General features: G+C 35.8%; 1 protein-coding gene across 3 annotated transcripts in view; it reads left to right on the forward strand.

The window, feature by feature from the left end:
- Window positions 1–18,094, forward strand: part of Hnrnpr (heterogeneous nuclear ribonucleoprotein R) — a 35,948-nt gene that overhangs the window by 12,361 nt on the left and 5,493 nt on the right. For all 3 annotated transcript variants that reach the window (XM_046468752.2, XM_046468750.2, XM_058571058.1), the window contains 3 exons: window positions 10,613–10,789; window positions 12,402–12,537; window positions 15,000–15,205. In XM_046468752.2, the coding sequence (XP_046324708.1) occupies window positions 10,613–10,789; window positions 12,402–12,537; window positions 15,000–15,205 (519 nt within the window). The remainder of the gene's footprint in view (window positions 1–10,612; window positions 10,790–12,401; window positions 12,538–14,999; window positions 15,206–18,094) is intronic.

Here is an 18,094-nt window from a genome sequence, read left to right on the forward strand (position 1 = left end):
TAATGCCTTAGTAAGACTTAAATGATATGCTCTCAAAAGTTAAACCTTACTTTTCAAGTAACAAAAATAATGAAGATAATTATTTCTAGTTATGAAGACAAAGCAAAGATGGCATCATTTGGGGCTGGGGTTATGGCTCAGTGGACGAGCGCTCGCCTAGCACATGTGAGTGCTGGGTTCAATCCTCAGCACCATATAAAAATAAATGAATAAAATAAATATATTGTGTTCAACTACCATCTAAAAAGAAAGTATTAAAAAAAAGATGCCATCGTTTAACATAACTTCTTAGATCTATGTTACCTAATTCTAGTTATGTGTTCTCTTTGTATGGAATGGTTATTGGATTTTGTACTTTGAACTCCTTTTTAATATTATTCCAATTAATATTCTATTTCTCAATATTTAAATTATTAAAAGAAATTCTAAGCATCTTTATTTTTAATGATACCTGAAATCATCTACATATTATTTTGAGTGTCTTTAAAAATTACATTACTTAACTGGTGCAATTGCACATACCTGGAATTCCAGTGGCTCCAGAGGCTGAGGAAGGAGGATCAGAAATTCAAGGCCATCCTGGGCAACTTAGAGAGACCCTGTCTCAAAATAAAAAAATAAATAAAAGGTCTGGGGATGGGAGCTCTAGGTAGAGCATCCCTGGATACCACACAAAAAATTTCTTTTACATTACTTACTATAATATAATGTAATGTTTCGTGATTATTGATAGAGTTGGAATTGGAACTCTGAATCATCTAGGTTCCTTGCAGGAGTAAATGTCATCACTGGAAATCTAGGATACAAGTGAATAATATTTTAGTCTTATTTCTCTTTGGTCCTCTTTAAAAGCCTTCCCATCCTTCATCTTTACCTTCGTTTTCTGCCATGAATCCTTTGAAATCTACATTTATATTTATATTACACCCCCGCACACACACACATACACATGCTAGGCGAGTGCTCTACTGCTGAGCCACAACCCCAGCTCCTGTTTTATATACTTTTTAGTAATATAGAAATGTGGTTCAGCTTTCTTGAACTGTAGCATGTATTTTTTTCCTAATGGTTTTAATTTTTTAAAAAATATTTAGTTTTTAGTTGTAGTTGGACACAGTACCTTTATTTAATTTTTATGTGGTGGGAGGATCGAACTCAGGGCCTCGAATGTGCTAGGCAAGTGCTCTACTGCTGAGCCACAACCCAGCCCTAATGGTTTTAAAATTTGTTCTTAGTATTAGAGTTTTTTTTTTTCCTTCTCTTTTTAGACCTGCATATAAAATGAGTAGATTAAAAGTAGAACTGCTTTGCCTTCTCCTTTTTTAATTTGTTTTTCACATTACCTTTATCTTATTTATTATTTATTTTTATGTGGGTACTAAGGATCAAACCCAGTGCCTCACATGTGCTAGGCAGGAGCTCCACCACTGAACCATGAACCCTGCCCATTTTTTTTTGTTTGTTTGTTTTTAAGATGGCCTGAAACACCCTCAAGAGGGGAATGCAGTTTAAAATTTATCAATGGTATATACCATTCAGCATGTGGTATGCCTGTTAGTATTTCCTAGTTATTACATTTATCCTAGTCTTGTTTCTCCAACTACTTATAAAATTCTTAGGAATAAGGATTAAGTTTATATAATCCTTTTACATTTTCACAGTGCCCAGCTTGGCACAAAATTAGCTGATTATATCTATTTCCTAATTATGGAAATGTACTTTTTTAGCCCATTTAATTGGTTTCATTAATGTACTCAGTGGAGACTTACTTTATCTTTGCTTTAGATATTTCTTATATTGCACTGCCTTTTTAGGAAAAAGATAGATTTTTCTATATTTTAACTGTTATTGCATATAGTAAATATTGTTGCAGCAAAATTTCTATATTAAATTACCTGCTTAAGCCACACTTGTCAAGCAGTTTGTTACAACAAAATCCTATATAAAGTCTTATATTCTTCCCATAAAGATAGATTTCATGAGATTTGGCTTAGCTTTTTTGAAAATGAAAGTTTTGATTTTGAAAAATAGGTGTTTAATGTATTGTGTTGCTGATCGAATAAATATTGGTTCTAATTAGTATCATCTTTTCTATAATAAGTTTTGGATTTTGTTCTTTGTTACAATCATTAAAATGTTTTAGGTCTTAATTGAGGACTTTGACATTAAGATGAATGCCTGAGACTGTGGTGGTATTAAAATTAAGTGATGAGAGGATTAATGAGATTTTCTCTTTGGAGAAGATATACTGTAAATTAATCCTATAAATGAGCACTCATTAACAGACATTGTTGCTAAGTGTCTTGAGAAATATGCAAGAATGATGATGGGTATTGATTTTGAAATGCATTTTTTAGTGTGCCTAGGCCCTCACCTAATTATAGTCTCTTTATATTATTCAGCTAGTATTGTAAAACAGAAACAAGTTCTGTTTTATTCATTTCCATAACATAAATGTGATAAACATGAGGATCATGGCTATAAAATAAATTCTTTTTATTTATTTTTGAGACAAGGTCTTGCTATGTTGCCCAGGCTGATCTCCAGCTTCTGGGCTCAAGTGCACCTCCCACCTTAGCCTTTAGGCCACTATGCCAGTTATAATAAGTTCTTTTTTTTTTTTTTTTATAGGTGGACACAATTTCTTTATTTTATTTTTATGTGATACTGAGGATTGAACCCAGTGCCTCATGTGCGCTAGGCGCCCGGTCTACCACTGAGCCACAACCCCAGTCCTAAGTTCTTTTTTTTTTTTAATATTTAGTTTTTGTTGTAGGTCAACACAATATTTTTATGTGGTACTGAGGATCCAACCCAGTGCCTCACACATCCTAGGTGAGCACTTTACCTCTGAGCCACCACCCTGGCCCAATATAATAAGTTCTTATTTGTTTGAAGAGCATAGCACTGATGTTCTGTAGGAATTCAAAAGAGTTGGGTGTGGTGGCACATGCCTGTAATTTTAGCGGCTTAGGAGGCTGAAGCAGGAGGATTTGTAAGTTCAAAGCCAGTTTCAGCAATTTAGCAAGGGCCTAAGCAACTTAGAGAGACTCTATCTCAAAATTTAAAAAAAATTTAAAAAAGGGCTGGGGATGTGGCTCAGTGTTATGTACCTCTGGGTTCAATTCTTGATACCGAAAAGAAAAAGAAAAAAAGAAATAGTTGATTTCCTTCCCTTCCCTCTCCCACGAGGCTTTTTTTATTCCTGTTGAAGTATACCATGGATAAATTGTAGAGAGCTAAAACTTTTCTCAAACCTTGATGGCTAGGGAGTAAAATAACAACTGTTTTTATGATGTTCACTAGATTTTGTTGGTCTAAGGTTTTACAAACCTTTATTTTTTTAGCCTTTTGAATTTTTTTTTAATGTTAAATTGATCCTGAAATGAGACCATTTTCTATATCTCATATAAAGCAGTGTTTTCAACTTGTGGCCTTTTTCTTTTCTTTTTTGGTACTGGGGATTGAATTCAGGGGCACTTGGCCACTGAGCCACAACCCCAGCCCTATTTTGTTTTATTTAGAGACAGGGTCTCACTGAGTTGCTTACTACCTCCTCACAGTTGCTGAGGCTGGCTTTGAACTTGTGATTCTCCTGTCTCAGCCTCCCAAGCCACTGGGATTACAGGCGTGTGCCACCGTGCCCAGCAATTTGTGGCCTTTTTCTTCATGGATTTTATTGACTGTAAATGTGTTAAGTATTTTTTCTAAAACAAAACAGTATTTGTATGTAAATTGTGTAAGTTGGGCTATTAACAGAGTACAAGGAGCTTGTTCTTGTGAATCATTTCTATTAAGTGATTACTCAGTTCTTAAGTTACTTTTCCTGAAAGCACAGATATTTTTACTTTAGGTTTGCCTAATGAAGCAAACTTGACTGGATCTAAAAATAAGACACAAGTGTTACAAAAGTAGTATAAGGACAAGGCAAGGTGTCTTATGCCAATAGTCCCTGTACTCGGAGACGGAGGCAGGGGGATCCCTTGAGTCTAGGAGTTCAAGACTAGCCTGGGCAGTACAGTAAGACCCTGTCTCCAAAAACTAATAATAATAAAATAAAATAATAAAGTAGTAGTATAAGTATCTGACTCTTAGCTATTTGTTGTATATATTTTCATAGTGTCATTGTGTTCCTTCTTTCTTTGCATATGTATAGTGGATGGGGAGAAAATGTGAGTGATGAAAGATATAATTAAGTACCATTGCATTATATTAATAGAAACATAAAGCAAACCTTAGTTCCCAGACGTGTGTGCGCGCGCGCACGCTGGGCATCAAACCCAGACCTTATTAGCACATGCTCCACTTCTGAGTTACAATTCCCAGTCCTTCAGAACAATTTTGAATTCCACAATTACAAATATACTCACAAAGCTGGATTTGTGGTACATGCATGTAATCCCAGCAACTTAGGAAGGTGAGGCAGGAGGATCATGAGTTTAAAGCAAACCTCATCAATTTAGCCAGACCCTAAGCAATTTAGCCAGATCCTGTCTCAAAAATAAAAAATTAAAAGGGCTGGAAATGTGGCTCAGTGGTAAAGTGCTACAGATACACTCACATAAAAATACTCTAATCAGCTAAGGCCAAAGAGTCTAGTTTTAATTATTAATACTAATCATTCTTATGTGTTTCTTGCCTCAGGTCACCTTTATCAGTATCTTTTAGTGCTCTGATCTGTGATATACTTATTTATTTATTTTGGTATTAGGGTGCTTTAAGACCTTGCTAAGTTGTTGAGGCTGGCTTTGAACTTGTGGTCTTCCTGCCTCAGCCTCCCCAGTCACTGGGATTACAGGCATGTGCCTTCATGCCCAGCTAATAAATGTTCTTTGATTAAAACACAGATTAGTATTTGGTTGATACACAGGGTGGTGTAGTTGAAGCTGTTGAAAAGGGGTTGGATTCTGAATTTTTTTTAAAGGTAGATCTAACTGGATTTATTGACAGGTTGGATAAATGAGAGAAAGGAGCCAAGGATGACTTCAAGGCTTTTTGACCTGAGCAGCTAAAAAGAATGGAATTGTCATTTACTGAAATGAGGAAAACTGTAGAGAAGAGCAAGTTAGCAGGGTTGAAAAATAGTTCAGTCCTGGACATGTTATGAGTGAGATGTCTCTTGGACATCCAAGTGGAACTCTTGAGTAAGTAGATGCTTAAATGAGCCTGAAGTTCAGGGGAGAGCCTGACTGGAAATTATAAATGTGGGAAATATAGCATTTAAATGATATTTTAAAACCGTAAGTTTTGGAAGGAAGTGAATCCCTCTAAGGAAATCACCAAGGAAATGTTTGTAGCTAGTGCAGAGGTTTAAGATCTGAGTACCCAGCCTTCCAACAGAGTTGAGGAGATGAAGGGAACCAGGAAAGGAGACATGAGAAGGTGGGGGTGGGGGGGCGTGTAAAGAGAAAAAATACGTGTGTAGAGTCCCAGAAGTCAGCTGTCAGCTGAACAAAGTGTCCACAGAATGAGTAGCTGCTCAGTTTTATCAGAGTTTCCAGATAAGATGAGAATTGAGAATTAATTTAGTTTGGTTGTGACAACATAAAGTTATTGTAATTTTGACAACAGTGGTGGTGAAAGCCAGATTCAGAGAAGATTCATAACCACATGTGAGAGATGAGGAATTTGAGATAACAAACGCATGAGAAATTTTACTGTGACAGGCAGCAGAGAAATGGACAATAGAGTCAAAATATATTTCTGCTTAAATAAATTTTTTTTTTAGTTGTAGATGGACACGATATATTTGTTTTTATTTATTTATTTTTATGTGGTGCTGAGGATTGAACCCAGGGCCTCAAGTGTGCGAGGCAAGCGCTCCGCCACTGAGCTACAACCCCAGCCCCTGCTCAAATTTTAATGAATTTATAACATTTGTGTGCAATTAAAAAGATCTAGTAGAAAGGAAAGTTTGAAGGTGAAATCTTTCCTAGAGTAAATGTTCTTGAGTAGGAGATGAAATGGGATTTACTATACAAATTAAAAAGTATGAAGTAGCGCTGGCATGGAGATACATGCCTGTAATCCCAGTGACTTGGGAGGCCGAGGCAGGAGGATTGCAAATTCAAAGCCTGCCTCAGCAACTGTACAAGGCACTAAGCAGCTAAGCTAGACCCTATCTCAAAAAATAAAAGTGCTATAGATGTTGCTTAGTGTTTAAGCACTTCTGGGTTCGGTCCCTGGAACTTAAAAAACAAGTATGAGGTGTATGTTCATTCATACATCCAAAGATGAATAGCTGTTACTGAGCATGTGCTCAATGCCTGGAATAAATAAAATAAGGAATATGACGTGGGCTTTCTGCTGTCCTGGAGGATCATTTCTTTTTGCTGGTGTTATTTCCAGATGAGGAAATTGAAACTCACTGATTAAGAAACTTGCTCAAGGTAACTAAGTTTTTTTTTTGTTTTTGAGGAGGAAAAGTTTATTTAAGGGCTTACGGTTTCAGAGGTCTCGGTCCATATACATCCAGCTCCATCATGGCGGAAGAGTATGGCAGAGGGAAACAGCTCATGTGGTGATCAGGAAGCAGAGAGCCTAAGATGTATTTGATTCCAATATAGTCTAACATCCACCATCTCTCATATTCTTAGTGTCTTCATTGCTGTCACCCTGCTAGGTCAACCCACCATCATATCTTGCGGGATTGCCCTGTACAATTAATTTTCTTCCAGTTGTCAGAATGTTCCTTTTAGAACATAGGTCATCACTCAGTCATTTGTCTGCTCAGAACTTACATGGCTTTCTAGCATGTCAGGATTAAGATAAATAATGTTTTAACTTATCCCCCACCTCCTTTTTTTTTTAAGTTGTAGATGAACACAATACCTTTATTTTTATGTGGTGCTGAGGATCAGACCCAGTGCCTCATATGTATCTTGCAAGCACTCTACCACTGAGTTACAGCCCCAGCCCCTCTGGCCTCTTTTTTCCACCACTGTCATTGGAATGGCCCCTTTTATTCCAGTCACTGACCTATTTTTTGTTCTTCAAATGTTAAGTGTGTTCCCATTTTCTCAACTTAAGAGTGCTCTTTCCTCAGCTATTTACTTAATTTTTGCTTTAGATCTGAGCTCAAATTTACCTCCTTAGAAATGCCCTCTTGGGGCTAGGGATGTGGCTCAAGCGGTAGCGCGCTCGCCTGGCATGCGTGCAGCCCGGGTTCGATCCTCAGCACCACATACAAACAAAGATGTTGTGTCTGCCGAAAACTAAAAAATAAATAAAATTTTTTTTTTTTAAAAAAAGATATGCCCTCTTATTTAAAATACAACGTCATCATCTATCCCCTCTTCACATTACTTTTTTTTCTTAATACCTCTTGAAATCATAGGTTTTGTTTGTTTGTTTTAGTAATAGGAATTGAAATCAGGGTTATTTAACCACTGAGCCACATCCCTAGCCCTTTTTATTTTCTTTTTTGAGGCAGGGTCTCATTAAATTGCTGAGGCAGGCTTTGAACTTGAGATCCTTCTCCCTTGGCCTCCTGAGTCACTGGGATTATAGGCGGGTTCCATTGCCTCCAGCTGGAATTGTAGTTTATTTTAAATTTTTTCCTTTATGTCAGTTGACTATAAGCTTAATGAATGCCCAGACATTGTGGGTAGTTGCTGTATTTCTAGAATCTAGAAAAATATATGACATATGAGTTCAAGGTATATGAACTTGTCTCATAAAAGATTTGGACAAGATCTATGGATAGGGAGGGAGCCATTTTTTTTGTACACACAAGGCATTATACAGTGGAGCGACTTCATGTTGATACTAAAAGAATGATTGATGTAGATGGTAATAGGAGGGATTGAAAGTAAGAGGTTTCTGTTTAGGGAACTATTTCTTTAGTCACCAGGGGTGGATTGGGAGATGGATTGGTAGTGGAGGACAACAGAAATTATGTTCTGAAGAGTAATAGGAGTAATATTACTGAAGAGTAATAGGAAAGATCATTGGAGCTAATTAATTGGGATGGGTTTTAATTATGTTGATTTTAGGGAAAAAAGAAAACATTTGTTAAAATTATCTTCATCATAGTTTAGAAAATATAACTAAGGAAAAAGTAAAATTAGAAGTTTTTTCATGCATTGATAACCACTGTGAGCTTTATTCTGATATATTCATACTTGTCTATACGTGTATCTACACACATATATTTAAAAAATTGCTGGCCTTACTGATGATTTAAGGTAAAATGAGGACAACCAAGAGGAATTGTTATTTTACTTTATTATTTTTTTGTCGTGCTGGAGCTCAAATGTGTGGCATGCAAGGCAAGTGTTCTCCCGCTGAGCTGCCCCTCACCTCAAGAGAAGAATTATTTAATGGACAGTGGGAGATACAGAAGTAGTTCCTGAGATGTAGATCAGAGAAATGACATAGCTGTAGGCCTTGGGAATGGATGTCAATTTAAAAAAAATTTTTTTTAATATTTATTTTTTAGTAGTAGTTGGACACAATACCTTCATTTTATTTATTTATTTTTATGTGGTGCTGAGGATCGAACCCAGGGCTTTGCATGTGCTAGGTGAGCGCTCTCCCACTAAGCCAGCCACAACCCCAGCCCCAGGATGTTAACTTTTAAAAACTTAAGAAAATACAGTGAAGGAGGAAGCTGGGAATGAGGATAGGGACCTCAAGGAGATAGAAGAATTGGAATAGCTGATGTGTGAGAATCATAAGAAGCAAGCATGTTTATTGTGGAAAGATTGTCTCAAGGTAGCATTAACTATTGTAGAGCTTAACTTCAGAATCTTAATGTTCGGTGTTAATTTTAGAGTCTTTGGATTGCTGTTATTCCTCCATTGTCTATTGTTCAGGTCATTGTTCAGAATGTAAAATAAAATATTGATGAAGGTGAGTTTGACTAGAAAATTTCTCTCACGTAAATATTCATTTCTCTTTTATTAGAGTATATAAATTGCAAATGTTTTAACATAATCACTCCTTTTGATGTTGTTGACATTGCAGAAACTTAAAATTATAGTAGTAAACATTTAAGGTTTTTTAGTGTTTTTATTTGTTTCTTATTTATTTATTGTGGTATTGACTCTTGAACCCAGGGCCTTGTATATGTTAAGCACAAATACTATACCGCTGAGCTACATCCCAAGCTCGTTATTTTAAGACAGGCTCTTGCTGAATTGCCTCTTGCTGGACTTGAATTTGCAATCCTCCTGCCTCAGCCTCCCAAGTAGCTGAAATTATAGGTTTAAACCACTGTGCCTGGCTTATACTAAGTTTTTGACTGTTTAATTATCATTGTATATTATAATTTAACCCTACTTATACTATGTGTGTGTGTGTTTATATTTAATTTTATTTGGTGGTGCTGGGGATCGAACCCAGGGCCTTATGCATGCAAGGCAAGTACTCTACTCACTGAGCTATATCCCCAGCCCCTAAATAATTTTATAATTAAAGATATATCAAGTTCTCCAAATACTAAAATGTGTACATATATATACATATATTTTTTTTTTTTTTTAAATTTCATACCTTAAAATTTAATATCCTGGCCAGGTGATGTGGTGTACACTTGTAGTCTCAGCTACTTGGGAGACTGAGGTAGAAGGATCACTCGAGCCCAGGAGTTAGTTCAAGGCCAGCCAGCCTCAGCAACATAGTGAGGCCTTGTCTCCAAAAAAAAAAAAAAATTTTTTTTTTTTTTTTTTTTTTTTTTTTTTGGGTGAGAACAGAGGGTATGCATTTATCACCTGTGGAAAAGAAGCTGCACAGGAAGCTGTGAAACTGGCATGTGATAAACAAATATCCATTGTCTGGCAGGTTACTATTTGAGAGAATATGCTTCAATTAAAAATATTTACAGTTAATATTGTTTTATTTTCTATTATTGCCTTGGATGTCTTTATATTGGCTAAGTTGATATGTGACCTTTGCTATTTTTTCTGACTATAAAAGTTAAAAAAAAATTACCCAAGAAATAATGTTTATAGAAAGTTTTCCATAATTCTTAAAAAATTTTTTTTTTTTTTAATATCCTGATAGACAAAGGAATAAAGCACTGGAGTTTCTGAAAAATACCAAATTTACTGTTTAAATGATAAAAAAATTTTAGAGTTGAGAAAATTTGAGGATGGCCATATCAATCTTATTATTGTTTTTTAAAAAATATAAATATATTTCTGTGAAGATATATATACCCTTTATTTTTTTAATATTTATTTTTTAGTTGTAGTCAGACACAATACCTTTATTTTTTATTTATTTTAATGTGGTGCTGAGGATCGAACCCAGGGCCTCTCATGTGCTAGGCTAGCGCGCTACCTCTGAGTCACAACTCCAGCCCCCCCCTTTATTGTTTTTATGAGAAAAAAACAAGTTATAAAAATTCAAATTAAAGTTATTAACAAGTACAAATTTTGCATGCTCTTGTCAGAATAGGCTATTGTTTTTTGTTGCTAATATTAAAATTATTATGAAAATAAGAGTTATCTTTAGCTCTGCAAGTCAACTGCAAGATTCAAGTTGTCTTTATTCGACCTTAACCATTTTCTCCTCTGCCCCGTGGCTGGGTGAGGGGAGAAGGGATAGGTAGGCTGCACTCTAAAATTAAATGCCAATATTGGATTCTAATAAGGAGGTTTTATTTCAGGTCTTTGTAGGTAAAATACCAAGAGATTTATATGAAGATGAGTTGGTGCCCCTGTTTGAGAAGGCTGGACCCATTTGGGATCTCCGTCTTATGATGGATCCACTGTCTGGTCAGAACAGAGGGTATGCATTTATCACCTTCTGTGGAAAAGAAGCTGCACAGGAAGCTGTGAAACTGGTATGCAATAAACAAATGTCCACTGTCTAGCAGGTTACTATTTGAGAGAATAAGCTTCAATTAAAAATATTTGCAGTTAATATTGTTTTATTTTCTATTGTTACTTTGGGTATTTTTATATTGGCTAAGTTGATAGTGACCTTTGCTATTTTTTTCTGACTATAAAAGTTTAAAAAAATAACCCAAAAAATAATGTTTATAGAAAGTCTTCCACAATTCTAAGAAGTTAACCAATAGGTTGATTAGTATCAAAAGTTTTCATTAAAGTATTTAGCCTCTACAGATTTTTCTTTTGGTTTTAGACAAAAATGATGTTTGTTCCTGCAGTTAAACTTTAGGATTGACATTTAGGTAAAATGAAGGCTGAGTTGGGTTCTGGAGAACACAATGAGATGACCAACTTTTAGGATTCAGTTCAGGAAACGGTTGTGAGTCTGTTCTATTATTTTTCTCACAACCTAATCACACAATTTATTTTCTAATCGTATTCTTTTTATTTCTAAGCCATTGAGTCCATCTTTAATCTTTCTCTCCTTTTCTACTACTTAATAGCCAGCCTTCTCTTAGAGAATTTCCTTCCTCCAATGCTTTTTACCATTTTGTGTTTATTTTAGAACAGTAGTAAATTCTGTAAATAGTATTTTTACTCCTATCTGAAGATACGTCTTTTTGTCATTTGGTATCATTATTTTTTGGCATATTCTTGTCCAGCATCTAAGGACCTAGTCTACCTGCTTAACCAGGTAACCTTTTTCACTAAAGATTTTGGTGTCATTAGTGGGCTCTGATTTAGTTCCTCTCGTAGCTTGATCAAAATTTTAGTTTTTATTGGGATTTGTCTTCCACATTTATTTAATATTAAGAAACATTCAAAGCTTTGTTATTTTTTGGTTTGTGTAGATGACTTTATTTTTTAAATTTTTATTTATTTATTTTTATGTGGTGCTGAGGATCAAACCCAGTGCCTCACACATGCTAGGCTAGCGCTTTACCTCTTAGCCACCACCCCAGCCCCCACCCCATGACTTTATTTTTAATCACATCTTTTGGTAAACTAATGAGTTAATCATGTTAAAGCACAAGAAGCTAAACTTTTTATCAAGGAAACCATCACTGTAATGATTTAAATAAAACTTTTTTAGTCCTATCTTTTCATAAAAATTTGAAAGTATGGAGAAGAGTTTAAAACTTTGTTTAGAATTGTGTATATACTGTGAGATTCTTCTAAATTTCTTTTGCATTTTTTAAACATATTTGTTACTCTTTGAATATGTTGTTGTGATTATGGCTTATCCATATCTGATTTTATTCCCAAGAACTGGAAAAGAATTTTCAGAAAGATAAAACAAATATGAAATGAGATATTTTTTGAAATAAAGTGAATAAGCTTTAGTCTTTTTTATATGGAAGAACAGTGGAGGTTAACAAAATCAAATTAAAACTGTAATGTATAAACTATAAAGTTTAGAATATGTGTTCATATTATGGTAAACACGAGGGAACTTGTGAGTTCATGAAGCAAGGAATTAAATTGTGGAATCTTTTTAGGTTAAGATCAGTTGTCCTCAGTTTGGGGTGGTTTTGGGGTTTCTGCTTCTTTTCTTCCTTGCAGTGTGACAGCTATGAAATTCGCCCTGGTAAACACCTTGGAGTATGCATTTCTGTGGCAAACAACAGACTTTTTGTTGGCTCCATCCCAAAGAATAAGACTAAAGAAAACATCTTGGAAGAGTTCAGTAAAGTCACAGGTAAAACAAAAATGTATTTAGAAGTTAGTTCTGGGAAATTTATTGTATTGTCAATAAGTGCTTTTTGAAAAAGGAGATATATATTAAACTAAGAATCAAAGTCTCCTGTTTGTAAATTGATTCATTCTACTTTATAGTGGTTTGGACTAAATGTACTTCCTCCTATCCTTGATTTCTTGGAATTTCCCTTTCACTTCTTTGTCCTAATTGAAACTTGGCATTTGCCAGAACCTTTGTTGTGTAGCCTTCAAGTGAAAGCTTTTCCCCCTGATATCCACAGTACTTTAGGACCAAGGAGATGAAAGTTCTTATTTCTCCCTCCTGTTGACTTGTCTAGATCCTGTTTTTTTAAATTTCCAATTGTAAATCCAGTCATCAATTATTAAGTACATTACACATCACAGGTCTGTATATATTACTATGTGACAATTAAATAAATCCATAGTTCCATTTATTAACACAATATTTTCTACGTCCTATTCCATTTCACTTTTTACAGTGCTGCTTGAGATTGATGCTGTAACTATTTTAGACCACTTTCTCCCCTTGTAAAAAATACTATTCCTTTACTTTTTTTTTTTTTGTCATCCAGACATTCTGTCCTTTTTCCTTCCTTGAAGCTGTAATCTGTTGGTGTTCTGATTTTAGCTTTTCTTTAAATCTGAAGATTGCTTCAAGCTCACATTCTTCTTCTGTCCTAAATTGACTTTTTCTAGTTCTTTTAATATCTATGTGGATGGCTATTCAAGGTCCTAGAATCCTAGTTCTCTAACCACCTCATCTCTAGTCCTTGACTTGATCTCTGCCATATCCAGATCACATTCTGGAATTTGTCGGGAGAAAGTCTACACACTCTGAATCTTTGATTTCTAGCATCCCACCTTGTAACCACCGCCTCTGCCCATTATAATTATGATGGTCAAATATCTCTATTGGCACAGTTCTTTGACCTCATCATGTTTTATTATTTTATTATGTAGCTCCTTTCTGGCTACATGTTTATTTACTCATTCCTTCAGCAGGTGTTTATTAAAGTGCCTGTTAAATGCTGGCATTGTGCTATGTATTAAGATACTGTGATGAATAAGAGACCTATTCTCCACCGCCTATATTCTGGGAAGGGAGTCAAGAACAAAAAATTAAAAAAATATGTAACATGATGTGGTAAAACACTCTGAAGGGGAAAATATGGGATATTTAGCTAGGGAATAGCTACTATCCCTGTTTACATGGTTATGGAAGGCTTTTCTGATAAGGTGACATTTCAACTAAGATTTAAAGGATGAGGAGGATGTAGCATACAAAGAGGGGGGGGGGGGCTAAGCACATTCCAAGAGAGCAAGACATGCTAGTGCTCCACAGCAAGAAGGAACTCGGTCTGTGAAAGTACCTAAGAGAAGGCTAATGTCACTGAAGGATAAAATTAGGAGTAGAATTAGAGGAGATAGGCAGGGCTTCTGTAGACCATGTAAGGAATCTGAATTTTATTGTGTAGATAATGGGAAGGTATTTGAAGATTTTAAGCAAGTAATAACACCTGTTTCATGTTTACAGAATATTATGTCTGCTGTTTTGTGGATAAGGGCTTAGCAATGGGATCGAGAGTAGAAACTTGGGCTGGGTATGGTGGCACATGCTTGTATTCCCAGCTTCTCAGGAGGCTGAGGTAGGGGAGGATACAAGTTCCAGAACAGCTTCAGCAACTTAGGGAGACTTGTCTCACCATAAAAAAATGAGAGGACTGGGGTTGTACCTTAGTGATAAAGCACCCCTGGGTTCAAACCCTTGTGCAGGGAGTAGAAGCTGGTAAATTAGATGAGGCTGTCATAGGAGATAAAATACAAGACTGGACTAGGGCAATAGCAGTGGAGATGGAGAGATGTTAATGGGTTTAGAAGTGAATGGGAGAGATGAAGGAAGAAATCAAAAATGTCTTAATTTGTGCTTTAGAACTCAGTGGATGGTGTTCATTAGAGAGGTCTAGAGAAGACAGATTTGGGACATGGTGGTGTATGGGACATCTTAAATTTGTCAACAGGGCTATGTTAAATAAGCAGACACATGGAATTTAGAGAAGTGTGGACTAGAAATCTAAGTACTTACAGGTATTTATATTAATAATTTGTTTTTTAAGGTTCTTGATAGTTTTATAAATTATGAGTTCATGTATATTAATTAATACTCTTAAAACATTGTAGAATGTTAAATTTAAATGTCAAAATACAGTAGTTGGGCCTGTTGTGGCCATACCTTTAGGATCCTAAAATTAATAGGGAACATGAAATATTGTCCCAAATCCTGTATCTAATTATGCTGATATAATTGTGTACTAGGTAATTAGTGACTCATTTTGAGGCTTTTTCAATTATATTTTGCTTCTCGGCAAGTGGATTTAGGTCTGCCTAATCGCTAGATGTGTGGTGGATGCTTTTGGCTTATATATCTGGCTGTTGGTTTAACAGAGGGTTTGGTGGACGTTATTCTCTATCATCAACCCGATGACAAAAAGAAGAATCGGGGGTTCTGCTTCCTTGAATATGAGGATCACAAGTCAGCAGCACAAGCCAGACGTCGGCTGATGAGTGGAAAAGTAAAAGTATGGGGAAATGTAGTTACAGTTGAATGGGCTGACCCTGTGGAAGAACCAGATCCAGAAGTCATGGCTAAGGTAAATGCAGTTCCTTGGGGTGGGGGTAGATTATCATTTCGATTTTTGTACCCAGAAAACAGCTCAATCTTTTCGAGTTTATAATAAATACAATTTATAGCTCTTGACTTCTAATTGCTTAGACAAGGAGCTGATTTAACACTGAAGCAATAACTTGTCTTGGTATCCAGAAACTTCTGTTAACCATCCCTTTTCCTGCAGATTAACTGTACCAAAGGAACTGAAATTAAGTCCCTTCAATTAAGTATTTTGTATACACTGAGTATTTGTTTAGTGTTAGGTGTCATTGGGGGCATGAAAGTTTAAAATTAAAGACAAGGTCTTATTGAATAGAGAAGTAATGTTTTAGAGATTATAAATTATAGTTTTCATTGACCATAGTATGACTTTTATTACATGGCTATGAATTATATTTTATAGCTAATTTATCTTTCTTTAATTTATTTTTTTAACATAATTTCCCTTGGAATATTCCCCATGAAAAAAGACAAAGTATTGTCATGTTTGCTTTTATTTGATAGTGGCAAAATATGAATGATAAGCCCTGTAGAGAGCCCTCAGTTCCCTCCTTAGCCCTGTGCTTGCATTGTCAGGACCTTTGCTTGGTGAAAGGTGGTGCCATGATTCCTGGTTCTGTAGCCTTTCCTTTAGGTGACTCCTGAGATTAAAGGGACACACCAGAATTATATCTCTGCTGCTTGCAGTGTGTTCTTGGGTATTGGTGTTGCCTCATCCCTTCTCAGGGAGGCTCTATGGATGGCTATGAGTTAGTGGACTGGATTCTTCATGACTGAGCATGATTTTCTTCAAGGTTTTTATTCCAGGTTTTGAGGAAGCAAATGAAAACTAACTTTGATTAGTTAGGAGAACTCTAGTTTACACTAGTATGGTATAAGTCTTTGCAGGCAAAGATGTCTTTGGGTTAAGCAGAGAAGGTCCCTGGGAATGAACTAGAGAAGCCCTGAGAAGTGCTGCTCAGTGTCTCTCATCTCATTCCTTGAGTAGATGGGCGGGGGGGGGGGGGGAATAGGTGTCTAGAAAAGGGATTAGGAGTCTGGCCCTGTTTTTTTTTTTCTTCTTTTTCTTTATCTTTTCAAAATTAGCTTCTTGTTGTTTCTTAACATAATTGTGTCTCTGGGCAAACTATCAAACCTTGGATGTCATTTGTTTTATTGAGGTTGGATAAGTCTCCAAGATCCACTTCAAGTTTGAATCTATCAAATAGAAACCTAAGTGTTGCCTGTGTTGCTTTAGAAAAACATTTAGAAATAACATTATAAATATATTTACACACTATAAGGAAGGAATTAAAACCCCCTGAAAAACTAAAAGTGCTTCTCAACCACTTTTCACATACGCCTGGTAACCTTTCATTCTAAATCTTTTTTCTTTCTTTTTTTTTTTGGTCAGAAAACCTCAAGATTTTATTCTGACTGTTCTTTCTGGATCCCAAACAGGTTTAACAATGAAAAGAAAGCCTGTATAAGTTTGGAACTGAATATTATTGACTCCTAATTATTATTGTTTCCTAATTAAAAAAAAAATTACCCATTAGAGTAAAGCTTCTGCTCCTTACTCTGTCAGTGTTGGGCTTCATTGAAGATTATTTGCCAAGTTGGATCCGTTTTATAATCAACTGGAACCTAAGAACCTAAATGTATCTTTTTTTTTTTTTTTTTAATGTGGTGCTGAGGATGGAACCCAGGGCCTTGCACATGCTAGGCAAGTGCTCCACCGCTGAGCCACAACCTCAGCCCCATGAACATCTAATTTATGTTCATTGTTGTTGTGGTTTTGCAGTGTAGGGGATCAAACCCCAGGCCTTGAGCATTCTAGGCAATTACTCTACTGTTGAGCTATATCCTCAGACCCTATATTGAACATTTTAAACACAATTCCAAAAAAGTAATTTTTATATGATACACTGTGGTTTTTTCACAGACAAGAATAAAATATCCATCCCTGGAGTGTAGCTCAGTAGTGAAATACTTGCCTATCATGCACAAGGTTCTAGATTTGATCCCCAATACCACAAAAAATAAATTAAAAAAAATTTTTTTTCACAGTGCTTGAGATCGAACCCAGAGCCTTATGTACGCTAAGCAAACAGTCTTGCCATTGAGCTGTGCCCCCAGCCCTAAATATATAAAATTTTTAAAAATGTTAAGAGAGATAAAGCAGGTTGTGGTAGTGCATACCTGGAATCCCAGCTACACAGGAAGAAGAGGCAGAGGATCACAAATTTAAGGCCAAGTTGGACAAATTAGTGAGATTCTTTCTCAAAATAAGTAAAAAGGACTAAGGCTATAGCTCAGTGGAAGAGTGCTTGCTTAGCATGTGGGAAGCCCTGAGTTCTGTTTCCAGTGTTGTAGGGTAATAAATCAGTAGTAGCCTAATGTAGAGGCTAGATCTCAACCTATAGCAGTGAGAAGAAAGTAGGAGTAGAAGTAAATAATATATTTTTCTTAAATCCCTCTTATTTATATAACCCTTTATATGAGGCAACAGTTTGTTCAGTGGATATGTTAATTTTTTGTTAGAATAGGTAATATATTTTCTTAGTTCAGAAATCTAAAAGTTCATATAAAATGGTATGGACAAGTCCTGCTTCCACCTCAGCTCCGTGTCTGTTATATTCCTCTTGTCCCCTATAAGGCATTCAGTTTTATTATTTTCTGGTTTATTCTTTTAATGTTTCTTTAGGCAAATATTAGTATATGTTGTTGTTGTTTTGTTTGTTTGTTTTAGGTGGACACAATATCTTTATTTTATTTTTTATTTTTATGTGGTGTTGAGGATCGAGCCCAGCGCCCCGCGCATGCCAGGCGAGCATGCTACCGCTTGAGCCACATCCCCAGCCCGAGAATATGTTCTTATTTTCCTTTCCGT

This window comes from Marmota monax, unplaced genomic scaffold, assembly GCF_021218885.2.
Source record: "Marmota monax isolate L192 unplaced genomic scaffold, Marmota_monax_Labrador192_F-V1.1 WCK01_AAM20220418_F8-fsc00008, whole genome shotgun sequence".
In the NCBI taxonomy this organism is placed as follows: Eukaryota; Metazoa; Chordata; class Mammalia; order Rodentia; family Sciuridae; genus Marmota; species Marmota monax.